This window comes from Scyliorhinus torazame, chromosome 7 (assembly GCF_047496885.1).
Source record: "Scyliorhinus torazame isolate Kashiwa2021f chromosome 7, sScyTor2.1, whole genome shotgun sequence".
Classification (NCBI taxonomy): Eukaryota; Metazoa; Chordata; class Chondrichthyes; order Carcharhiniformes; family Scyliorhinidae; genus Scyliorhinus; species Scyliorhinus torazame.
Window position 1 is genome coordinate 108,854,799 of NC_092713.1, and position 26,212 is coordinate 108,881,010.

General features: G+C 46.8%; 1 protein-coding gene across 1 annotated transcript in view; it reads left to right on the plus strand.

Moving 5' to 3' along the window:
- LOC140426443 (testicular spindle-associated protein SHCBP1L-like) overlaps window positions 1-26,212 on the plus strand; it is a 294,116-nt gene that overhangs the window by 84,218 nt on the left and 183,686 nt on the right. The window contains exon 5 of the mRNA XM_072511238.1: window positions 3,458-3,676. Coding sequence (XP_072367339.1) covers window positions 3,458-3,676 — 219 coding nt within the window. The remainder of the gene's footprint in view (window positions 1-3,457; window positions 3,677-26,212) is intronic.

Sequence of the window (26,212 nt, forward strand, 5' to 3'; positions counted from 1 at the left end):
TCCCCCGGAGCTGACTCAGACCAGCATACCGAGGACCATGGAGAGTCCTCCCCGACAAACTATTCACGCCCTTCCAGCACCTCTGGTGAGGACATCCGACTCGGATCTGGACACCATGGATGACGCCGTGGCTGTACCCCTACCGCCGGAGGAAAGGGGCGAACTGCCCCTCAGGCGCTCACATCGGAAAATACGGACGCCTAGCCGTTACACCCCCCACGTCGGAGGCCGAAGTCGAGGATCCGGACCCAGCGCAGAAACGAAGCAGGAGACCCGTGAGTCACGAGGACCACGGGGGCTCCTCGGACTTTGGTGGAGAGGGGTGTATTGACTTAGACTAGGCCTTTGAGATTGGACAATTAGAATACGAATTCCCTGATTAGTAGCCCAATTAGGGAAATCCTCTCTGTACATAAAGGGAGTGTCAAATCCTCTGCACTCCCAGTATAGACAGCAAACTGAATGCACCTGGTTGGTCTGCTGTTGGTTTTGTAAATAAAAGGAATTCTGGTGAAGGGACGTCTGCCTCCATGGACTTATTACACACCGCCTTCAGCACTTCCCAAACCACTGACAGTGAGACCTCCCCATTCCTATTGATCTCGACATAGTCATCGATCACCTTTCCCAACTTTACACAAAAATTAAGATCTGCTGATAGCCCCACATCCACCCTCCACATTGGCCTCTGCCAAGGACCCTTCTCCAAGACCATGTCCACCAAATGCGGAGCATGATCCGAAATAACAATCGCCTAGTACTCCGCCTTTCTCACCCCTGACAATAACAACTTCCCCATAATAAAAAAGTCGATCCTCGAGTACACATTATGCACAGTCGAAAAGAAGGAATACTCCCTACCCCCTGGATGCAAAAACTGCTGCGGGTCCGCTCCCCCAATCTCCATAAACCCAGCCAACATCTTCGCTTACCTCCCGAGGGGGTCAGCGAGCGTGGCCTTGACTGATCTACCTTCGGATTCAGTTCAACACTATTTAAATCCTCCCTCCCTAGAATTAACTGATGCATTTCCAAATTTGGTATGGCAGCCACCATCCTCTTCTTAAACACTACATCATCCCAATTCGGGGCATACATGCTAACCAACACAACCAACCTTCCCTTCAAAGCACCTGTTGCAATAACGTACCTGCCCCCCTGATCCGCCACCACCTTCTCCATCTCGGTAGCATGGTGGTTAGCACAATTGCTTCACAGCTCCAGGGTCCCAGGTTCGATTCCCCACTGGGTCACTGTCTGTGCGGAGTCTGCAAGTTCTCCCATTGTCTGCGTGGGTTTCCTCCGGGTGCTCCGGTTTCCTCTCACAGTCCAAAGATGTGCAGGTTAGGTGGATTGGCCAAGCTAAATTGCCCTTAGTGTCCAAAATTGCCCTTAGTGCTGGGTGGGGTTACTGGGTTATGGGGATAGGGTGGAGGTGTGGACTTGGGTAGGGTGCTCTTTCCAAGAGCCGGTGCAGACTCGATGGGCCGAATGGCCTCCTTCTGCACTGTAAATTCTATGTAATCTGAAATCTCATCTCTTACCCACTAGTGTCGCCAACCCCGGCCCTGCTAATGAAGTTCGAGTAGAACACCTTTCTCACCCAGACCTTCTGCAGCTTCACCTAGTACTTCACCTTCAAGTGCGTCTCCTGCAACAGCACCATGTCAGATCTCAAACTCTTCAAATACAAGAAAACTCTCACTCACTTCACCGGTCCACCCAACCCCGTACGTTCCACAGTACCTTTTGGAAAGGGGGTCTCTCACACCTCCTCCCCCCACTCCCATCAGTCATGATCACCACCCCCGGCCCCGCCCAGCAAACAGAACCCAATCCTGCCCCTTGTCACCGTCAACCAGCTCCCCTTCCCAGAAACCCCCCAACCACTTGCTCTTGAAACCACTTCTCTCTGCATACTCCCCATCCCCCCACCATTCATACATCACAGGCCCATCAAAACCTGTCCACACAGGTTCTGAAGGCTGTGGCTCCCGTTCACTAGCCAATGTCGTTTGCTAGCGAGGTGGCCCCCCAAATGCCCAACATCAAAAAACCAAAACAAAGGCCCCCCACACCCAGTTCCTCCCAACAACCAAACATAATATAATAGACCCTAAACCAAGGGAGACAAATCCCAACATATTTCCCCTATGTCCCGAAACTATCTTCTCCCAACCGTAACATAAAGACAAGCAAAGTCCAAACTTAGTTCAGACCCAGTCCTTCAGCTTCCACAAATGCCTTGGCCTCCTCTGCTATCTCAAAGTAATAGTCCTTGGAGTTATGCGTAATACTCAACTTTGCCGGGTGGACCGCCCCAAACTGCACATTACTCTTGTGCAACGCTGCCTTTGCCCTGTTGAAGGCCACCGGCCATCCTGCCAGCTTCACTGTGAGTTCTTGGTATATACGAATACCGCTGCCTTCCCACCTCACCTCTCGACTCTTCTTCGGCCTTCTCAGCATCTTCTCCTTCACCTGGTAGCTATGAAAGCAGACTAACATGGCTCTTGCGGTTCATTCGCCCTTATCTTCAGCCGGAGCAACTGGTGAGCTTTATCTAGCACAAAGAGGGAGGCATCCTCCTCCTCCCTCAACAACTGGTCGCAAAGTATTCCGTCGGCCTATGGCCCTCCAGCCCCTCAGGCAGTCTCACAATCCACAAATTCTGCAGCCATTTCCTGTTCTCCACTTTGGCTTTGAGCCCTCTGTTGCTCTCCTCCACCCTCTGCAACTTCTCACCTATCGAGGTGAACTGGTTGTTTGCTGTGACAGTGCCACCTCCACAACCTTCAACACCTCTCCTTGCTCCTGCACTGCCGTTGACATCTTTCCTAGGGACTCCTTTATTGGGGCGAGTGTATCGTCCACCAACCTCTTAAGCTAAGCCATCATCTTCTTCTGCCGCTCAAAATGCTCACTGAACTGCCGCTCTATTTCAACTGCTATCACCTCAGTCAACTTATCCGCCATAATGGGTGCAGCCCCACCCAGCGAGCTTGCTCCCGCCATCTTTCCTCCCACAGAACTCCGCACCGAACTCTCAGGCTGACCTTCGCTGACACCTTTTCATCCCGTATTTTATCACTGGGTTTTTGACATCCTTTAGTTATCACAACTTTACTTGAGATCAATCATATGAAATTTCCCCCCAAATCCGGTTGAAAAGTGAAAAAAGCGAAAGCTAGCAGGAGCCACCCAACGTGCGACCTTCACCGACATGTTGCCACCGGAAGTCCATTTGAATTTTTAATGTTACAACATTAAAACCATGTAACATTGTTATCAGCTTTTCAGAAGATCAAGGAGAACTGATCAAACTGTAACTAAGATAGAAAGGGAAATGCTTTTTATAGTTAGGTAAGGACTTTGCCAAGCCATTGTTAAAGTGTTGTAATAGTTTAAGTATTTTTATTCTTTTGTTCACTTGCTCACTTTTTTAAACCTTTCTCAGATTTTATGATATTCAAGACGGAACAATACCGGGCCCAGTGGGCCAACGTTTCAAAAGAACATTGGAAAAATATAGAAATAAACGTGTGGAGCTGATAGAATACCAAAGCAATATAAGAGAAGATCCATCAGCAGCTGAAGCAGTGGAATGTTGGAAAAAATATTATGAAATCCTAATGATTTGCGGACTGTTAAAAATCTGGGAGGATTTGCGTCTGAGGTAATGGCATCAAAATGGATCTTCATTATGTAAAATTTAATGCTAAATTATGTCATGCTGAAGATTTATCTCCCAGCACATTTACTTTCTTCCCATCCTTAGGCCTTTCCTTAATGGTCACATTTATTTACCTAAATGGATTGAAATGAATTTCAACTGTATGACAGTTCTACTCTTCAAAACATGACAGCTGCTTGGGGAAACCCTGCAGTTTTATCTTTCACGTCTTCCTGACAGCACAAACAAGATTGGAAACTCAGCATTCAATTCTAATATATAACCCTACAATAATTTATCTTACTTACAAAGTGCGCACTTCACTCAGTTTTGAAATATGAGTTTGGAAACTTGAACTGAAAATTTAAAATGGTGGATATAGGCAACAGTGACATGTTTAAACTTTTACTTTTAATATAGCGCTAACTTAGCTGTTATCATTACACCAGTTATATAGTTAATTTTGATCTGTTAAATCTATTAGTAATGGCTAAACTAAATTGTTGGCTAGATGGATACCATGTCGTTCAGAATAATACGAACAGCACAGGCTTGATTCTTGTTTTGGCTAAGGTTGACCTGGGATCTGCCTCCTTGCCCTGCCCATGAGAGTGCAAGGCAATGGCAAACCACAACTGACATACTGCCAAGGAAAAACAGCTCCGAATGAAGCATCAACAGGCAATAAGGCAATTTTTACTCCCAGGTCAAGAGTGCCAAGTCAAGATAATTCCTGGCTCCACAAACCTGACCCAGGAAAAATGTCCTGGATAGTTGGGTTTTAGTTTCTGGAGGGCAGGGGTGGCATGCTGGCGCAGTGTTAGCACTGCTGCCTCATGGCACCGAGGACCCGGGTTCGATCCCAGCCCCGGGTCATTGTCCGTGTGGAGTTTGCACATTCTCCCCGTTTCTGCATGGGCCTCACCCCCTGTGGTATTATAGGTATTACGGTACCTGATAGGCTAAAGCACCATTGGTGGAAAATATGCTTTCTATTGGTTAGAATATATGATAGCTCCGCCCTGCTAGGCGGGGTATAAGAACCAGTGCCGCCCCAGCAGCCTTCATTCTGTACCTGAGCTGCTGGGGGAAACATCTAGCTTATTAAAGCTTTCAGTTGGACTACAACCTCGCTTTAGTGGTCATTGATCGTGCATCACCCCCACAACCCGAAGATGTGCGCGGTAGGTGGATTGGCCACGCTAAATTGCCCCTTAATTGGGGGAAAAAAAGAATTGGCTACTTTAATTTAAAAACATATATATAGTTTCTGGAAGGCGACAGGATGAAATGGGAGTAGGAGTTTGGAGGCAACTGCAAGGTTCCAGGGTACAGAGGGAGGCTGTGGAAAAGGTCCATCTCTGTGCTCCAGCACTGTAAAAACAAGAATAAAACACAACAAAGGCCCTCTAGCCCTCACCTCCCCACAAATTTTCCATTCCCTCATACCCTTCATGTCAGCGTGTGCCCCCTATCCACCCCCATGGCTCTTTATAACCTCTATGGAAACTTAGTGCCAACTCATGCCCACCCCCCAGCCACTACTCTTTGCCCTCACATCCACCATACCAACTCACCCAGTATTCATCTGGGCAGCGCCAGGGATGTCTCGGATCGTGTCTTCAGGATCCTTAAGGGGGAGGGGGAGCAGCCAGAAGTCGTGGTGCACATTGGTACCAACAACGTAGGTAGGAAAAAGGGTGTGGATGTAATAAACGAGTTTAGGGAGTTGGGCTGGAAGTTAAAAGCCAGGACAGACAGAGTTGTCATCTCTGGTTTGTTGACAGTGCCACGTAATAGCGAGGCCAGGAATAGGGAGTGAGTGCAGTTGAACACATGGCTGCAGGAATGGTGTAGGAAGGAGGGCTTCAGGTATTTTGATAATTGAGCGCATTCTGGGGAAGGTGGGACCTGTACAAGCAGGATGCGTTGCATCCGAACCAGAGGGGCACCAATATCCTGGGAGGGAGGTTTTCTAGTACTCTTCGGGAGGGTTTAAACTAATTTGGCAGGGGAATGGGAACCGGATTTGTAGTCCAGCAACTAAGGTAGCCGAAGTTCAGGACGTCAAAGCGTGTAGTGAGGCAGTGGGGAAGATAACACTGACAATGGAGAGTACTTGCAGGCACGGAGATGGGTTGAAGTGTGTATGCTTCAACGCAAGAAGCATCAGGAATAAAGTGGGTGAACGTAAGGCGTGGATCGGTACTTGGGACTACGATGTGGTGGCCATCATGGAAACTTGGATAGAAGAGGGGCAGTAATGGTTGTTGGAGGTTCCTGGTTATAGATGTTTCAATAAGATTAGGGAGGGTGGTAAAAGAGGTGGGGGGGGTTGCATTGTTAATTAGAAATAGTATAACAGCTGCAGAAAGGCAGTTCGAGGAGGATCTGCCTACTGAGGTAGCATGGGTTGAAGTCAGAAATAGGAAAAAAGCAGTCATATTGTTGGGAGTTTTCTATAGGCCCCCCAATAGCAGCAGAGATGTGGAGGAACAGATTGGGAAACAGATTTTGGAAAGGTGCAGAAGTCACAGGGTAGTAGTCATGGGTGACTTCAACTTCCCAAATATTGAGTGGAAACTCTTTAGATCAAATAGTTTGGATGGGATGGTGTTTGTGCAGTGTGTCCAGGAAGCTTTTCTAACACAGTATGTAAACTGTCCGACCAGAGGGGAGGCCATATTGGATTTGGTACTTGGTAATGTACCAGGGCAAGTGATAGATTTGTTAGTGGGGGAGCATTTTGGAGATAGTGACCACAATTCTGTGACTCTCACTTTAGTAATGTAGAGGGATAGGTGCCTGCAACAGGGCAAGGTTTACAATTGGGGGAAGGGTAAATACGATGCTGTCAGACAAGAACTGAAGTGCATAAGTTGGGAACATAGGCTGTCAGGGAAGGACACAATTGAAATGTGGAAGTTGTTCAAGGAACAGATACTACGTTTCCTTGATATGTATGTCCCTGTCAGGCAGGGAAGAGATGGTCGAGTGAGGGAACCATGGTTGACAAGAGAGGTTGAATGTCTTGTTAAGAGGAAGAAGGATACTTATGTAAGGCTGAGGAAACAAGGTTCAGACAGGATGCTGGAGGGATACAAGATAGCCAGGAGGGAACTGAAGAAAGGGATTAGGAGAGCTAAGAGAGGGCATGAAAAATCTTTGGCAGGTAGGATCAAGGAAAACCCCAAGGCCTTTTACATACATGTGAGAAATATGAGAATGACTAGAGCGAGGGTAGGTCCGATCAAGGATAGTAGCGGGAGATTGTGTATTGAGTCTGAAGAGATATGAGCGGTCTTGAACGAGTACTTTTCTTCAGTATTTACAAATGAGAGGGGCTATATTGTTGGGGAGGACAGTGTGAAACAGACTGATAAGCTCGAGGAGATACTTGTTAGGAAGGAAGATGTGTTGGGCATTTTGAAAAACTTGAGGATAGACAAGTCCCCCGGGCCTGACGGGATATATCCAAGGATTCTATGGGAAACAAGCGATGAAATTACAGAGCCGTTGGCAATGATCTTTTTGTCCTCACTGTCAACAGGGGTGGTACCAGGGGATTGGAGAGTCGCAAATGTCGTGCCCCGTTCAAAAAAGGGAATAGGGATAACCCTGGGAATTACAGGCCAGTTAGTCTTACTTCGGTGGTAGGCAAAGTAATGGAAAGGGTACTGAGGGATAGAATTTCTGAGCATCTGGAAAGACACTGCTTGATTAGGGATAGTCAGCATGGATTTGTAAGGGGTAGGGCTTGCCTCACAAGTCTTATTTATGGATGAAGGTAAAGCAGTAGATGTAGTGTACATGGATTTTAGTAAGGCATTTGATAAGGTTCCCCATGGTAGGCTTATGCAGAAAGTAAGGAGGCATGGTATAGTGGGAAATTTGGCCATTTGGATAACAAACTGGCTAAGCGATAGAAGTCAGAAAGCGCTGGTGGATGGCAAATATTCAGCCTGGAGCTCAGTTACCAGTGGCGTACCGCAGGGATCAGTTCTGGGTCCTCTGTTGTTTGTGATTTTCATTAATGACTTGGATGAGGGAGTTGAAGGGTGGGTCAGTAAATTTGCAGACGATACGAAGATTGGTGGAGTTGTGGATAGTAAGGAGGGCTGTTGTCGGCTGCAAAGAGACATAGATAGGATGCAGAGCTGGGCTGAGAAGTGGCAGATGGAGTTTAACCCTGAAAAGTGAGAGGTTGTCCATTTTAGAAGACAAATATGAATGCGGAATACAGGGTTAACGGTAGGGTTCTTGGCAATGTGGAGGAGCAGAGAGATCTTGGGGTCTATTTTCATAGATCTTTGAAAGTTGCCACTCAAGTGGATAGAGCTGTGAAGAAGGCCTATGGTGTGCTAGCGTTCATTAGCAGAGGGATTGAATTTAAGAGCCGTGAGGTGATGATGCAGCTGTACAAAACCTTGGTACGGTCACATTTGGAGTACTGTGTGCAGTTCTGGTCGCCTCATTTTAGGAAGGATGTGGAAGCTTTAGAAAAGGTGCAAAGGAGATTTACCAGGATGTCGCCTGGAATGGAGAGTAGAACATAGAACATTACAGCGCAGTACAGGCCCTTCGGCCCTCGATGTTGCACCGACCTGTGAACCAACCTAAAGCTCATCTACACTATTCCTTGATCGCCCATGTGTCTATCCAATGACCATTTGAATGCCCTTAGTGTTGGCGAGTCCACTACTGTTGCAGGCAGGGCATTCCACGCCCTGGTCTTACAAGGAAAGGTTGAGGGTGCTAGGCCTTTTCTCATCAGAACGGAGAAGGATGAGGGGCGACTTGATAGAGGTTTATAAGATGATCAGGGGAATAGATAGAGTAGACAGTCAGAGACTTTTTCCCCGGATGGAACAAATCATTACAAGGGGACATAAATTTAAGGTGAATGGTGGAAGATATAGGGGGGATGTCAGAGGTAAGTTCTTTACCCAGGGAGTAGTGGGGGCATGGAATGCACTGCCTGTGGAAGTAGTTGAGTCGGAAACATTAGGGACCGTCAAGCGGCTATTGGATAGGTACATGGATTATGGTAGAATGATGGGGTGTAGATTAATTTGTTCTTAATCTAGGACAAAAGTTCGGCACAACATCGTGGGCCGAAGGGCCTGTTCTGTGCTGTATTTTTCTACGTTCTATGTTCAGACCTCAGGACACATGTTGAGAAAGGTGTTTATTGAATTCAGTATTTCAAAAAACATTCTCATTGATTTAAAAAAATCAAAAGATGTGCAGGTTAGGTGGATTGGTCATGCTAAATTGCCCCTTAGTCTCCAAAAAAGGTTAGGGGGGGTTATTGGGTTACGGGGGTAGGGTGGGGCGTGGGCCTAGGTAGGATGCTCTTGCAGAGTGTCTGTGCAGACTCGATGGTACGAATGGCCTTCTTCTGCACAATAATGATTCCATGATTCACTACATTTAACTTATCTTATAAAAACAAGCATTTGTATTCATAGTCCCACTTCAAAGACTTTATAACCACTTGGAGGTGTCAATCAACAAGTGATCCAACTGGTACCTCACTGTGATAATGATAGGTTTTTTAAAAAGTCATGAAATACTAATCCTATAATGATATTCCTCAGGCCTATGTCAACAGAGTAAAATAGAAAGCACTGATTTTTCTTAAAGCTGCAGATAGTGTTTCGAAATACTTAAAAGTGCAGGAGATTTAATTGTCTGACAGTTCCTTTTGATAGTTCCAATCAGTTTGATAGTTCCAATGAAGATGCCCTTTTAACGCTCATTCATGTCTATTAGCCATCCCAAAGGTCACTTGTCCTCTCCCAAAGAACACCTGACCCTTCCAAAGGGCACCTGACCTCTCCCAAAGGTGTCCTGGAACGATATCCAAAAGGATACTTCACTTCTCCAAAAGAGTATCCCACCCCTCCAAAGAACTCTAGTAAAGTTTAGACTTTCTCCTGATAGATATAAGGTGTATATCTGATGTTTTGCACACCACACTAAAAAAACTTAATCCAGACTGAAGGCAGCTGCAGTTTAACATGTACAGATGCTTCTGTGCAAACAATAGCTCGCCCCCATCTCCCCATAACACTACAAAATTGGTGGTGGGTGGGACTGTTAGATTCAGGTCCCCTGTGCCTTTTTTGCTACGATGGAGAGCCTTTCCATCTGCATTAAAACTCAGGCCTCAGACAAGGATTTGCCTTCAGGCAGAGTACATATGAATTAATGAAAGTAATTTAGTGTTTCAGTTGGTGGGTGTCAATCAGCCACACACACCCGACTGCCCATCCTTATCCATACCAGGAAACAACTGAGAGAATATAAATATTTTTGATTAACTTGTAATGGAAATCCCATGAATTTTTTGGTGTACTTTTGCACAGGGTCTTTCCTGTCTTCTACTGACAGGTTATGCGTGTTCCATGTGAAATGTAAAATGGCTACTGCCATAAAACTTTTATTCACATATCATAACATCAGAAGTCACATGACTATGGAAAGCCACAGGTATTTATTTAAACATCCCCATTTCATAAAAACAAAATAGAACATTTTAATGCACTACGACTTGTAAGTTACGCCACATGCATAGTCCAAATGGAAAATTATCACGTGTGACCAAAGCACTTTGTTCTTTCTAGTTTGCTCCAATTTTGCCTGTCCTTTCACACATATTACACACATCAGGGCGGTAATTAATGGAACTGATTGTGTCTGGCGAGAACTCAACATTGGCTCTAACGGAAGGCCCGCCAAATTAAGGCACTCAGCCATTTAATTGGACAGAACAGGATCTCCCTGAGATCAAGGACCTCCGGGGGAATGACCCACCTGCCATGAATGCTGACCAATCAGAGACCGGAAACTCTATTGAATAGCAGTGTCATCAGGCAGGCAGCGGCTGCTACCTGAACAACACTCACCCAAGGCTAAAGGACATTGAAGGATCCCAGGCCACAGGAGAGTGGTGGCAGGTGGGGTCGCTGGGGAAGGGATTTTGGCAGAAAGGGCATGGTGGTTCACAGAAGTACCCCCCCCCCCCCACCCTCCTTCCTTATGCTGGGTCTGTTGCTAATTTTGCTGTGTTGTCTCTTAATTTGGCTCTGTTTAATTATGTTTGCTCAAGAGTCGCCAGGTATCTTTCGACACCGCCACAAGGTTCAGAACTGAATACTGATCAAAGACTCTATACACCAGTTAGTAAGTTCAAAAGCAATGCTCATTTATTTACACACAGTCAAATCTACTCATGCATAAACTCTACAAACTAAACTATCACCATTACTGAAGCCTATACTTAGCTTCGGGTGCCCACTCAGTCAGAGGAACAATGGCCGTTGCTCGGTTCTGAGGCTGCTGGGTTGAGCTGTTTACAGGATAGCAACTAGGTGCGTCTATCTCGTAGCATGCGTTGACTTGGAACTTACTTGGTCTGGTGTAGCTGCTAGGCTGGTCTCTCTCTTCGTTGAGAGCCAAAGCCAATGAAGAAAGATTCTCTCTTTGCTGAGTGCTTATGTACTCAAAAGGGCTTTGCGCACTTTTGGGCGGGCCTTGAACTTGGCCTCAATTAATTGGGCCTTTCCTAATCATTCGTATCGGTCTTCCTCCAATAGAGGGGTGGTTCCCTGATTGCTGGGCGTGTCCTAGGCGACCGTTGGTCTGCTTTGTTTTAGTCTCTTGTGGCGCCGGGGTGTCTGCCTTAACATTGTGTAGCTAAATGTTTCCCTTTTGTCCCCGGAGATGGCTCATTAGTATGTAGATTGCTTAGCAGTTTCTGTCCTGTCTGAGAGCTTAAGGTTCTAATCAACAGACCGAGCTTGCACCTGCTTGTTTCTTAGTATTGTCCAATTCTCCCTGCATTCTTTGCGAGTGTCCATTTTGTAACCGGGACGTGGCCATCCCAGATGGCTACACTTCCTCCTTGTTATCCTCAACGCGAAGCGTGAAGGGTCACACTACTACGTCGTCTTCATCCTCTGACCAACCGGGGCACCATACGTAGGCTCGACACTGTCCTATCCTATGCAACACAATTTTACCTAAACCATTTAAAATACATTCATTATCATAAAAACTCTACGGGGCGCTACGACATTAATACATGCATTACAGAAAAATAAAAAAACTGGAACCTCTAACTATTCTCAATAAACTATCCTTTTTCAAACAATCCAAAAATACAAACAATCCAAAAATAATCTATATATTTTAAACTGTACAAAGTAGCAGCACACAAGTTTCTCTGGCCTGGCAGTCAGACACAGAAGTTTACATCTCTTTATTCCACAGAATACATAAAGAAAATGGATGCTCTTTAATCCGTCCCAATTGGTTCGGGGGTCTGGTGAAATCTGAAAATGGGGGACCTAAACCTGTATACCGGGGTGAGAGAGCGATATGCTCTCTTTCATCATTTTCTAACTCTAAATGTTTGCACGACACTGCAAAGTATCGCCAGCACTAAGAGTGCTTTGACTACATATGAGAATAAGTACCAGGTGATAAACTTATCACACCAGGTCGGGGTATTGCTAGCTGTCACGGGGTTATCTCGGGGTTCCGTGTATTGCAGGGGTGAGAATCGTTTACGGTTTGTGTGGTAGGGGTCGGGGGGTAGTGTCCGCGCGCAACTGAAGGGATCCCGTTAAGATCCATGTGAACACGAAGGCTGTCTTCATCTTTGTCAGTCTTCTTCTTTGTCTTCCTCTGGGGTTCCTGAGGTTCCCGAGTTCTGTGAACACAAGCATGATTTCTGTTATTATCTTGCTTAAGATCTCGTATGTCTGTCTGTCTGTCCTTTATTGCCAATTTCCCTTTATAATTGGTCACCATCTGTGACTCCCTCCTTTTTAAAAAAAAACGAATATTTGGGACAAGACATCTAAGAAAAATACTGCTGTACTGTGAGCGTCTCGCAGCCTGTGTGATTTACCATCCCAGTGTTTGAGGCTGTAAATAGCATAGGGAAGCAACCTAAGGGTTGCCAAAACCAAACAAAAGAATTTCAAACGTAACGAGCCAAAATGGGGTGCGTATGGGCCGCGGCGGGTAAGAAATGGGTGGGATCCCCGGGTAAGACGGTGATCAATGCCATATGTGCTCTACCCGAGCGTAGCTGACCAGAGGGGGGTCCTCAGGCAGGGTGGGGACCAATGCCGTTTCTCCACTGCCTGAGCAATCGGCAAGAACGGGGGGCTGCCTCTCGAATTAGGAGAGCAACTATGAGTCGTGTTCTGTCAACAAACTTGTTCCTCTGAACTATTGTCTGGGGGCCAAACTTGTTCCTCTAACAGCCATTGGCTGTCAAAGGAGTGGTGATGTGGGGCCATGAAAACTTTCGAGTTTACGAACAACACTTAACGTTAACACTAACAAACAAACATTCAACAAACATGGTGCAGGTTCCATCAGAAAGGACACCGTATCTCTCCAGCGGTTCCTTTTTTTTCTCCATCATCTGGACACTTCACTGCTCAATAGCGAACAGAGTCGCAAAGGGATTTGTTTGGTGGGAGGCAGACTCTAAGTCATCATCTTCTCCCGGCTGCCAAACTCTTGACTGTAGTAACCGTGCTAAAGCTGCTTGGGGTGAGTTGGGGTCCATCTCATCATTCCGGATGAGCCTGAACGAATTGTCTCGGTGCCAGAATCGTGTGTCAAGGTTGGAGCTACTATGCTTCAATCCGTAATCGTTGGGAGGTGGGTCTGGGTCAGGGGCTTTGATACAAGTAATCTCAAATGGGTCAATAGAATCATGCTCAGATTCGCTGGGAGTGGGGCCTGGTACAGGGGTATAATCGTAACGTGGTGTGCTGTGGCTATCGTCATCGTGATCGCTATCACTGTCGCTGTCTCTGCTGGTTGAAGGAAGGGAGAGGCGGAGTCGTGCCTCTGGGGGCGGAGTTAAAGTTGTGTCTGAGGGCGGGCTGGAGTGGTTGGGGGAGGGTAGGGAATGCGTCATCTGTGGGCGGGACGTGCTCGTCTGCTGCTGCGAGCAGGATGTGGTGTGTGTGGTTATTCTGCGAGCCGTAAACCTTGAGCTGGTTTATATGAAACCACGCAGACTTACCATTGGGATAGGTTATTTTGTATACTGAGGGGCTGACTTTGTCCGAAATGGAGTACGTTCTGGAAAATTTTGGGGAAATGAATGAACTGGGGTTGTAAAGGGAAAGCATAACTTGTTGCCCTGCTGTAAACTCAGTGGCGTGTACTGTTTTGTCGAAACAAGCCTTGCTCTGTTTCATCCTGGTTCCATGTCTCACTGCTGCTGCGAGTTAGGCTGCCTTTATATTCTGTATCTGTTGTTTAACCGTACTTTCATGCGTGAGGGCTGTAACTGCGGGGCTGGCCAAATCCAGTCCTAATAAATACTCAGTGCCTTTCATGGGCGTCCGGTCATGAGGGTGTGGGGGGTGTATCCTGTGGACGTGGATACCGTGTTTCTTAAAAACATTAAAGCAAATGGGAGTACTGAATCCCAGGTGCTGTTAATTTGCAGTACCATTTTCCTGAGGGTGGCTTTCAATGTCCTAATTCATTCGATCTACAATACCACTTGACTGGGGGTGGTATGAGATATGGAACTTTTGTCTAATGCCGAAAATCGTGAGGACGTTTTTCATGACAGGTCCGGTGAAATGGGAGCTTTGATCGGACTCTATACTGCGTGGGAGGCCCCATCTTGTAACGATGTGGTGTGTTAATATTTTAGCCGTTGTCTTGGCCGTATTAGTTCGTGATGGAAATGCTTCCACCCATTTTGTGAAGGTGTCTATGACCACCAACACATACTTGTAACCATTTCTGCACGGGGGTAGGGGGTCCTATATAATCTATCTGGAGATTTGTCCAGGGTCCATTAACGGGGCGGGTATGACTAAGTTGAGCCTTTTTCGCATATCTGTCCGGATTGTTCTGGACACAGATTAAACAATTCTCAATGTAGTGCATTGCATCGTTTTTAAATCAGGCCACCAACAATGCGGTCTGAGGTGGGCTAGGGTGGGTTCAATTCCTTGGTGTCCATGATTGTCATGGAATGACAAATGATCTGGTTCCTGTCCTGGCTGGGAACTATATAAATGCCATCCTTTAAAATCACACCGTCATGTGTGGTTATTGCGTTTCATACGGGGCAGGTTAGGTTCCTTTTAAAACTTCCCTGAGTTTCACGTCCTCCTCCTGTGACTTCGCTAAATCCTGAACGTCGGTCTGTGAGACCTGAACTGCGTGTACTGGGGTGTTTTCGGGGGGGTTCCAAAAATAACCATGCCTAGAGCCTGCCTTCGCTAGGGCGTCTGCTTGAACTTTACCAGGGGGGGAAGAACGGTGATGACTGCGAACCTTAATTATTCCGTATTCTCTATCATTCGCTGTCTCTAAGATATGGCGGAGTAATGGGGCTGAGGGTAGGGGTTTACCGTCCGCGGAAACAAATACGCTTGTTTCCCAGAGTGGCAGGAATTCTGTCAAACTGTTACAGACATACAAGCTGTCCGAATAGATGCCTGCTGGGGTCGGGAACCAGTCTGGGTGGTCTACAATGTATGCAATTGCTGCCAGCTCTGCTGCCTGCGAGCCTAAGTGTCCTGGCAACTTTAATGAAATTTCATCTAGGGCGCGTCCCTGCGCGTCCTCTACATATATACCGCAACCGGTAATTCTCTCTCCATTTAACACTGTGGAGGAGCCATCCACATAAATCTTCAGGGGTGTGCACGTGTCTGTGGGCTGGGGCCTCTGGGGTGTACTACCTGTTTTCCTGAGGGGTGTTTTGGGAATAAATGGGCCTGTGTTCTGTTTCGTGCTGATGATCTCATATTCATGAGGGGTGCCTGCATACTGCAAATTATCGGCAAGGAAGGTGTGGGTTTTGGTTCTCTTTACCGTGATGTCCCGTCCCTGCAAAAGAAGGGTCCAACGGGCTTCGTGGATTTGGCTGACTGTGCCATCCTTAAGTCGGCTGTCTAACAATAGCTGTGTCGGGGTGTGTTCTGTGAGGATGGTGATGGGGTTGAGTCCTGTAATGTATGCGAAGTATTGCACTGTCCAAAACTGCGAGCAGGTGCCTTTCACAGGCAGAAAATCCTTGCTCTACGGGATCTAACACGCGTGAGGCGTATGCTAATTGGTCATGGCGTTCCTGGAGGAGTACGGCCGAAAGGGTTCGGTCGGTGCTTGCAACTTCGATTGCGTATGGGGAAAGTGTATCTGGGACCTGTAGTGCGGGGGCTGTGCTGAGTGCTCTTTTAAAAGCGTCCACGGCATCTGTATGCTGTGGAAGCCATTCCCAAGGTGCCTGCTTCTTGATAAGTTCGGAAAGGGGTGCTGCTTTAGCGGCGAAACCGTCAATATGGTTTCGGCAGTAGCCAACCAGTCCTAAAAATGACTGGAGGGCTGTACATTGTGGGGAAGGGATATTTGACGATCTAGTCAATTCTCTTTTGCTCAATCTCGCGTTTACCATGAGTGTTCACTGTTCCCAAGTAAATCACTTTTTCTTTCAGAATCTGGGCCTTCTTGGGGTTGACTTTCCAACCAATTTCTTTTAGAAGTTCGGCGAGAAGCGAAATGTGCTCTCCCTTTGTGTCTGTCTGTAGTACCAAATCGTCTATATACTGGACCAGACAATCGGGGCGGGAAAATTTTGCTAATCCATTTGCCAGCTGTCGGTGGAAAATCGAGGGGGAGTTGTGCAAGCCTTGTGGAAGGCACGTTCATGTGTATTGTTGCCCTTGGAATGTAAAGGCGAATTTGTACTGGCACGCTTTAGCCAATGGAATGGACCAAAAGCCGTTACTAATGTACAAAACCGGAAATTTTTTTGCCTAGAGTCCCTGTTTAAGCATGGTCTCGGGACTCATGGCTACGGTGGGGGCTGCTGCTGGGGTTACTTTGTTCAGTTCCCGGTAATCAATGGTCAGTCGCCATGATCCATCCGGTTTCCTGATGGGCCAAATTGGTGCATTGTTTGTGGAGGCTACTGATCTGAGTACGCCCTGATCCAACAAACTCTTTATTACTTTGGAAATTTCTCCCTCTGCTTCCAGGGGAAATCCGTACTGCTTCTGGGGTTTAGGGTCGGGACCTGGAATGTTCACCAAGCCAGCCAAATTGCCACAGTCCTGCTTGTGCTGTGCAAATGCTGCTTTATGTTCCTGCAGGACTGCCCTAACCTGTTTGTCTGCACTAATGGCTCGAGGGTCGAACCAGAAGTCTCCTACTCAGCTAATCCTGTTTACATTCTCTCCTAGTGTGAGCGTGGCGGGGGCACGTGCTGCCTTTGCCATTTTCCAAACACCCTTGTTAACTGGGTCAAAAGAAAGGTTATGGGAGCTCATGAAATCGATCCCAAGGATATGTTCTGCTGTCCGCGGCAGATCAACTAAAACTACGGGGTGCTTAGTCATGATGTTCCCTATTTGTATTGCTACAGGGGCTGTGATGTGTCCCTGTTGTAAATGGCCTGTAAAACCGCTGAGTGTGATGGTGTCTGTTGTGGGCCACGTGTCTCGCTGGAACATCGTGGAGGAATTGAGTGTGGTGCGGGACCCTCCTGTGTCCCAAAGAAATTCTACGTGTTGTCCCCGGACTGTGCCTGCTACTACCGGTCTACCGGACTTGCCCCAAAGGGTGTCGCAGACCCAAGTTGGGGAGCCCGATCACCGTCAGTCGATGCCGTTCATGTCTGCATTCTCTGAACGGGCGCTAACGCTATGGATCGGCTTTGCCCTATTCCTGCTTAGGGTGCCTGTCTGTTGGCTTCTCTGCTGCTTTTGGGGTGCGTTGCACTCTCGTGCAAAGTGTTCTAGCTGTCCACAGTTGTAACATTCCTGAGCTTTGGGCTGGGGTTGGCTGTTCCTGCCCTCATTTACCCATGCGGGGTTCTGATGTGCTTTAACTGGGTTCATTTCTGCCTACTCTTCATCGGGTGTTGAAAATGCGGTTTTGCCTGCAGTTGATTGCTTCCAAGCGCGGGACAATCACTTCAAAACCCATTTTTCATTGTGGGCTTCATCTGAGGGGTCATAATCTGCGCAAGCTTTTCGTCCTGCGTCTGTGGAGTGGGTGACTAGAATTTGGGTCCATTTGGCCATTTTACCTGGGGACAAATGGGTGCGGGCTAACTCTCCAAAAACTGCGGTGAAGTGATCCACAAACGTTCAGCAAACGGTGTGGGGTGCTCCGTCTTCTTTTGCCTACACTTATTTAGGCCTTCTACGGGGTCTCTGCTGTTAAAGCCGATCGCATCAAAGATCGCTGTGTGCATCTCTTGGAGTGTGCCTCCTACATTCTGTGGGTCGGGAAGGGCTGCTACGACTGAAGGGTCGAGGCTTAAAACTGCGAGCTTCACTTTCGTCCAGGCCGTACATGGTAGCCTGTTGTTTGACTTTCGCGAAAAATTGGTGGGGGTCGGATGTGGGAACGAACGGTGTAATTTTTCCACAAGCATCCCGTAATTGGGTCATGGTTAACGGGGTTGTGTAAAGGAAGTCTGCTTCTCCTTCTCCTGCGGCCCTGCGGTGTGTGGTTACAGGTTCATTGGGTGTGTTCTGCCTGTTCAGTTGGGAGTTGGGGCACTTTCCTTTTCTGGGGTTTTTCCTGCGTACATGCCCCATGTACGTATCTATGGGCAGTCTCGTTTAATTCCTGCCAATCGGGGCCGTTTTCTTGATCTAATTGGGGTCCATTTTGAACCGACAGCAGAGATTGCAATTTTGCGATTTGCTTCCGGCACTTTGCGTGGTCTATGGAGCTCTGCCTTTGTTCCGTCATGGAAGTATGGAGTGTTCGTAGGGCTGCTTTTAAATCATGCACTGGTTCTGCAATTTCTCAACTTGCTGTTCTGTTTCTTGTCTTACCAAGACCACACGTTGCATGTCCTGGTAGGCCTTGTCATATTGCGTCTGAAAACTGTTCAAATGCGCGAGACAAGACTGATGTGCCCTGTTGGCATCATCCGCCTCCCTGTCCCTTGCTGCTAACTGCTCTTTTAAATCTCGATTCTCCTTCTCTACCTCACTCACGTCTACCTCACTGGCTCTGTCTCTCTCCTCTATCTCTCTACAGAGCGTCCTAACGACCTCCTCTGTGCCTCGCAATTGTGCCAAACAGGACATGATTGCCATCGGCTTGCGAGCTTTCCCTAAGCTCTTGTGGATCTCTGACAGGTTCTCCCACCAAGTATGTCCTATACTCCTGGGTCCTGTTTCCTCATTATTGCAGAATTCACTCCAAAGGGGCCATCCTTTCCCTTTGAGATATTTCCTGATCTCATCTTCCCAAACGGACACTGTCCTACTCTACTGGTCGCTGCGACCTCAAATTCCTGGGGGTTCATACGGCGTGCCATTGCCTTCATTGCCATTTTCTCTATCTAGGTCCTCTACTGAATTTGGAACAGGGGGTGATAAGGTGGTGATGTAAACACGGGTATGACTTACGTTAATTTCCGGCCTACAAAACCTCCGACAGTTTTGCGCAACAAAATCTCTCCGGTCTTATATCCCTGTTAGTACGCATGCATTAACACATTTCCGAATCTCAGAGGCTTGATCAGTACTGTTTTGACGCTTGTGGTTTTTCTGTTCCCAATTGGATTCTCAATTCAAATTTTGGGTTCTCTCGGAGTGGTTAGGCCACTTCTAAGTCGAGTCCCGTCAGATGTCGCCAGTAAATATTGCTAATTTTGCTGTGTTGTCTCTTAATTTGGCTCTGTTTAATCACGTTTGCTCAAGAGTCGCCAGGTATCTTTCGACACCGCCATAAGGCTCAGAACCGAATATTGATCAAAGACTCAATACACCAGTTAGTAAGTTCAAAAGCAGTGCTCATTTATTTACACACAGTCAAATCTACTCATGCATAAACTCTACAAACTAAACTATCACTATTACTAAAGCCTATACTTAGCTTCGGGTGTCCACTCAGTCAGAGGAACAATGGCCGTTGCTCGAATCTGAGGCTGCTGGGTTGAGCTGTTTACAGGATAGCAACTAGGAGCGTCTATCTCGTAGCGTGCGTTGACTTGGAACTTACTTGGTCTGGTGTAGCTGCTAGGCTGGTCTCTCTCTTCGCTGAGAGCCAAAGCCAATGAAGAAAGATTCTCTCTTTGCTGAGTGCTTATGTACTCAAAAGGGCTTTGTGCACTTTTGGGCGGGCCTTGAACTTGGCCTCAATTAATTGGGCCTTTCCCAATCATTCGTATCGGTCTTCCTCCAATAGAGGGGTGGTTCCCTGATTGCTGGGCGTGTCCTAGGCGACCGTTGGTCTGCTTTGTTTTAGTCTCTTCTGGCGCCGGGGTGTCTGCCTTAACATTGTGTAGCTAAATGTTTCCCTTTTGTCCCCGGAGATGGCTCATTAGTATGTAAACTATCACTATTACTAAAGCCTATACTTAGCTTCGGGTGCCCACAGAGGAACAATGGCCGTTGCTCGGTTCTGAGGCTGCTGGGTTGAGCTGATAACAGGATAGCAACTAGGAGCGTCTATCTCGTAGCGTGCGTTGACTTGGAACTTACTTGGTCTGGTGTAGCTGCTAGGCTGGTCTCTCTTTTCGCTGAGAGCCAAAGCCAAAGAAGAAAGATTCTCTCTTTGCTGAGTGCTTATGTACTCAAAAGGGCTTCGCGTGCTTTTGGGCGGGCCTTGAACTTGGCCTCAATTAATTGGGCCTTTCCCAATCATTCGTATCGGTCTTCCTCCAATAGAGGGGTGGTTCCCTGATTGCTGGGCGTGTCCTAGGTGACCGTTGGTCTGCTTTGTTTTAGTCTCTTCTGGCGCTAGGGTGTCTGCCTTAACATTGTGTAGCTAAATGTTTCCCTTTTGTCCCCGGAGATGGCTCATTAGTATGTAGATTGCTTAGCAGTTTCTGTCCTGTCTGAGAGCTTAAAGTTCTAATCAACAGACAGAGTTTGCACCTGCTTGTTTCTTAGTATTGTCCAATTCTCCCTGCATTCTTTGCGAGTGTCCATTTTGTAACCAGGACGTGGCCATCCCAGATGGCTACAGGTCCCACACTCAGGCACTAAGTGCCTTTGAGTGTGGGATGTCCAAACCTTCCCCCAGTAGCGGGTTAGCAGCCTTGAACAGGTTTGTTTGTCGTGCTCCCCACATGGCGAGCCCACTGCTAATACAAGTGACAGCTGGATAAGGCCCTTAAGTGGCCATTAATACCCCACTTAAGAACTTCAGTTGGCATCAGAACACAAAGTCTGTCCACAGCTTTTCTTGCCATGGACTTAAGCAGGGCGGAGGCTGGAAGGTGGTGTGATTAAAAGCCCCTTCACCACCAAACCACTCAAGGGAGAGGGCATAAAATTCCGCCCATAGATTTTAAAGCATTCAGATCTTTTTATGATATGCATGTTCTTGGTTGTTCCTTGGGTGTCTGCTGGTTTCTGGAGTGACGTTGCTTTTCTTGGGAATGTTGTTGCTGCTTTATTTGTTGTCTTTTTTGGGGAACGGGTTATCGTCTGGGAATGACAGTCATTCAGCTCATTGCTCAGTTGGTGAAATATCTGCCTCATCAGCTTTCTGCTGAGCAGGAGCCACTTCTCCAGTTGAGCATAGGATCATAGAATTTACAGTGCAGAAGATGGCCATTCAGCCCATCTAGTCTACACCGGCTCCTGAAAGAGCACCCTACCTAAGTCCACACCTCCACCCTATCCCCGTAACCCTGCAACCCCACCTGTTTGGATACTATGGGGCAATTTAGCGTGATCAATTTACCTAACTTGCACATCTTTGGACTGTGGAGGAAACCGGTGCACCCAGAGGAAACCCAGGCAGACACGGGGAAACGTACTGACTCCACACAGACAGTGACCCAAGTCAGGAATCGAACTGGGTCCCTGGCGCTGTGAAGCAACAGTGCTAACCACTGTGCTACCGTGGCTGCGGTTGCGATAATTGATCTGGTCGTTCACCTTCACCGTGTACAACTGAGGTGGCAACCTCTCCACTCGGGTACCAAGTTGCTAATTGGGCTGACTTTTGTTGAGTGAGTTGAATATTTCCACTATGACTACTAACTCTCCAACTGCCAGTTTTGACGATTAGGTGGACTGAAATTTAACAAACTGAAATTTGATTTTCTGTTTTTTCACTTTTATCTTGTCTTTCACACCTGTTCCTACTTCTGGCTTGTGGAAGATCGTTTCTAGGTATTGGGGTGTGGTGTCACAGACTATTTGCCAAGATTTCAATAAGTGGGTTTCTCCACTCAAATACGATTGTCTTGTGCACCATTATGCTGTATCTCACCGATTTTTAAATGATCTCTTTAGCTTTCATTGCTGCCTCTAACCATTTGACTATGGATAAAGTGGCAAGGGTTTGTAGTCATTCTACAATCTCATTGGGTGACATTACTTTGTCTAACTCCCAGTAGCATGAAGAGAAGTCGACTGTGATGAGTAAATTAGCTCCAACGAATGTCCAAACTTCATCCATGGTCTGTCTGGTGTCATGAATCATGAGCAGCACTTCAGCTGGATGTTCATTACAAGCACTGCACCAGTCAATGTGGCCCATGAACTCAGTGTTCATGTTTGGCAAGGAAAGACTCTCTCTTCTCTTCCTCAGTCTAGACTTAATTCCTTGATGGCTTGCATGAAACACTTCATCATTTCTTCTTTCATCTCTTTAAGGATAATTACCCTAGTTCATTAAATGTTATCTTAGGTGATTACTTCATCTCTACATGCCCAAAACCTCTCATAGCACCAGATGTGTCCTTGATGGTTAAGCCATCCTTCCATCACAATTTGGTGTGGCACTACACAGGTTGTGTAGTTTGTTTGATCTGAGCAAGACACTGGTCCGCCAGATTCAATATTTCTGTTGGGTTGATGATTTCCGGAGCATGTTGTTGTGTTTCTTCTCTTGAATCTCGATGATTTGACAAGCTATAGAAGTGTCATGAACTATGCTGATGGTATTTTCAAGGGTATCCCAACTTGAGGCACCAGTTCGTGAGAGTGTAAACTTTTGTTTATTTGGAATGGTGTGAGGAGTGAAGTGAAGCTCCAGTGAGAATAACCAGCCCAGTCACAATTATTAAAGACTAATTATTAAATTAAAGAAAAGACAAATAGACATAAACAGGACTGCTGTACTCCAAGACCATTAAGTATATGAATCACTAGGGCGGCACATGATGCAGTGGTTAGCACTGGGACTACGGCGCTGAGGACCCGGGTTCGAATCCCGGCCCTGGGTCACTGTCCGTGTGGAGTTTGCACATTCTCCCCATGTCTGCATGGGTTTCACCCCCACAACCCAAAGCAGTTAGGTGGATTGGACATGCTAAACTGCCCCTTAATTGGAAAAAAGAAATAATAATTGGGTACTGTAAAAAAAAATTTTTTAAGTATATGAATCACTAAACACACATACAGTTTATGTAGAGCATATTCCTTGTTCCAAAATATATCTACATTCCCTGAACCCCTTAAGACTTCCTCTTTCCCAAACAACATCCAAATTTAATAAATCTATCAGTCAAATCCAGTTTATAGTTAACACAGTACCATGCGGAAAGTAAAGTCTGGGAAATGTATTTTCCTGGTCCAGCGAAGATATTTAAACTGCCGTGACAAAGGTTTCTGCATGACCTTGGCTCTAAGGCTAAGATGCTAGCTTAGGCTTCTGGCTGTTAAATTGGAGACTGGCCTCACAGACTAGAAACTACTAACCTGCTTCTGAGGGTACTAGCAACTATATATCATTTGTCTAAATACCTGCATCTCATTACTTTTAAAATCATATCTCATTATGCTTTTTGAATGCTGGCGCCAGGCAAATTTCTACCTGTTGCTGGACAAACCCAGGGTACCTGTTGCTGGACAGATCGTGCCAAATCATGCCTTGTTACATTCATATTACACCTGTTGCTGAGCAGACCTGTTATTGCTGGGCAAATCCATGACAATGAGCATCATCAACTTTCTTCAAAGGGTGTTTAGCACTCAAACAGTGTGTCAGCAGTGTGCATGTTCTTCCCTTACAAGTAACATGCTTTGGAGCTTAAATGTGGTTTGAAAAATATGCTTTAAGTGGATTGTGTTCATACTCTGCCACCATTTCCGAGCAGATACTGATTGAAATGCTCACAAGCAAAGACAATTGCTAGGCACTCTTTATCCATCTTGTGTGTAACTTCATTTAGTTTACGTTAACACTCTCAATGCAAATGCAATTGGATGCCCTTGTTTCATAAGTGTTGCTCCAAGACCTGTTTTGCTGGCATCACACTGCAGGGTGACTTCATCGTTGACATCATTCTAGGTCATAGAAGGCAGAGAGTAGCAATGGAAGGATGCTTTTCTAATTGGAGGGCTGTGACCAGTGGTGTTCCACAGGGATCAGTGCTGGGACCTTTGCTGTTTGTAGTATATATAAATGATTTGGAGGAAAATGTAACTGGTCTGATTAGTAAGTTTGCAGACGACACAAAGGTTGGTGGAATTGCGGATAGCGATGCGGACTTTCAGAGGATACAGCAGGATTTAGATTGGAGATTTGGGCGGAGAGATGGCAGATGGAGTTTAATCCGGACAAATGTGAGGTAATGTATTTTGCAAGGTCTACTGCAGGTAGGGAATATACAGTGAATGGTAGAACCCTCAAGAGTATTGAATGTCAGAGAGATCTAGGAGTGCAGGTCCACAGGTCACTGAAAGGGGCAACACAGGTGGAGAAGGTAGTCAAGAAGGCATACGGCATGCTTGCCTTCATTGGCCGGGGCATTGAGTATAAAAATTGGCAAGTCATGTTGCAGCTGTATAGAACCTTAGTTAGGCCACACTTGGAGTATAGTGTTCAATTCTGGTCGCCACACTACCAGAAGGATGTGGAGGCTTTAGAGAGGGTGCAGAAGAGATTTACCAGAATGTTGCCTGGTATGGAGGGCATTAGCTATGAGGAGCGGTTGAATAAACTCGGTTTGTTCTCACTGGAACGACGGAGGTTGAGGGGCGACCTGATAGAGGTCTACAAAATTATGAGGGGCATAGTGGATAGTCAGAGGCTTTTCCCCAGGGTAGAGGGGTCAATTACTAGGGGGCATAGGTTTAAGGTGAGAGGGGCAAGGTTTAGAGTAGATGTACGAGGCAAGTTTTTTACACAGAGTGTAGTGGGTGCCTGGAACTCGCTACCGGAGGAGGTGGTGGAAGCAGGGACGATAGTGACATTTAAGGGGCATCATGACAAATACATGAATAGGATGGGAATAGAGGGATACGGACCCAGGAAGTGTAGAAGATTGTAGTTTAGTCGGGCAGCATGGTCGGCACGGGCTTGGAGGGCCGAAGGGCCTGTTCCTGTGCTGTACATTTCTTTGTTCTTTGTTTATTAGTAGCTCAGCAGTGGCATTGATTGATTGGCACTAGCATTTGATGCGAGTTAAAGCTACTTGTTCTGTTCCCCAATACCACTGAGCTTCCTCGAGTACAGATTCACACTCTGATGCCAAATTGGGAAAGAAACTGGCTAAGTAGTTGACAAATCCAACAAATTGTTGAACTGTCTTCACAGCTGTTGGTTGCTGCATCTTCCCTTTAGCTCTCATCAGGATTAGGGCAAAGTTCCTTTTTTTTCTTTTTTTATAAATTTAGAGTACCCAATTCTTTTTTCCCTATTAAGGGGCAATTTAGCGTGGCCAATCCACCTACCCTGCACATCCTTTTGGGCTGTGGGGGTGAGACCCATGCAGACACTGGGAGAATGTGCAAACACTACATGGACATTGACCTGGACCCGAACCTGGGTTCTCTGAGAGGGCAAAGTTCTTTAGCTGTTTTTTTAAGAAAATATTTTATTGAAGCATTTGTAATTTTCAGTTTAACACATTAACATTTCTTAAACAGCCGCACGGGCCGACACATGCAAAACACCTAAAAAACAGTAAACAACGTCCCCTACTACCCCCGCCCTATCCCCTAATTACCCGTATACAAAGTTCCCTGTTCTTATCTAACATTGCTATGCCTCCTGTTTTCCTTCCCCCCCCGCCCCCGCTTACTGCTGACGTTCAATTTTCCTTGTAGAAATCGATGAACGGCTGCCATCGCCGGGCGAACCCCGGAGTTGATCTTCTCAAAGCGAACTTGATTTTTTTTCCTGACTGAGAAACCCTGCCATATCGCAGACCCACACTCCTGATTTCGGGGGCTCCGAATCCCTCCATCCCAACAAAATCCGTCTCCGGGCCACCAGGGAGGAGAAGGCCAGGACATAGCCCTCACCCCCCCCACCCTTGGCCCCCGGATCTTCCGATACCCCAAATATTGCCAGTTCTGGGCTTGGAGTTCCCCTCCCTGCCAGGACTTCTGACATAACGTCCGTAAATCCCTGCCAGAATCCCCTCAATTTCGGACATGCCCAAAACATATGTACATGGTTCGCCGGGCTACCCGCACACCACCCACATCTGACCTCCACCTCCTCAAAGAACCTGCTCTTCCAGGCTACTGTCATGTGGGTCCTGTGGACCACCTTGAACTGGATCAAGCTAAGTCTAGCACACGACGAGGATGAATTGACTTT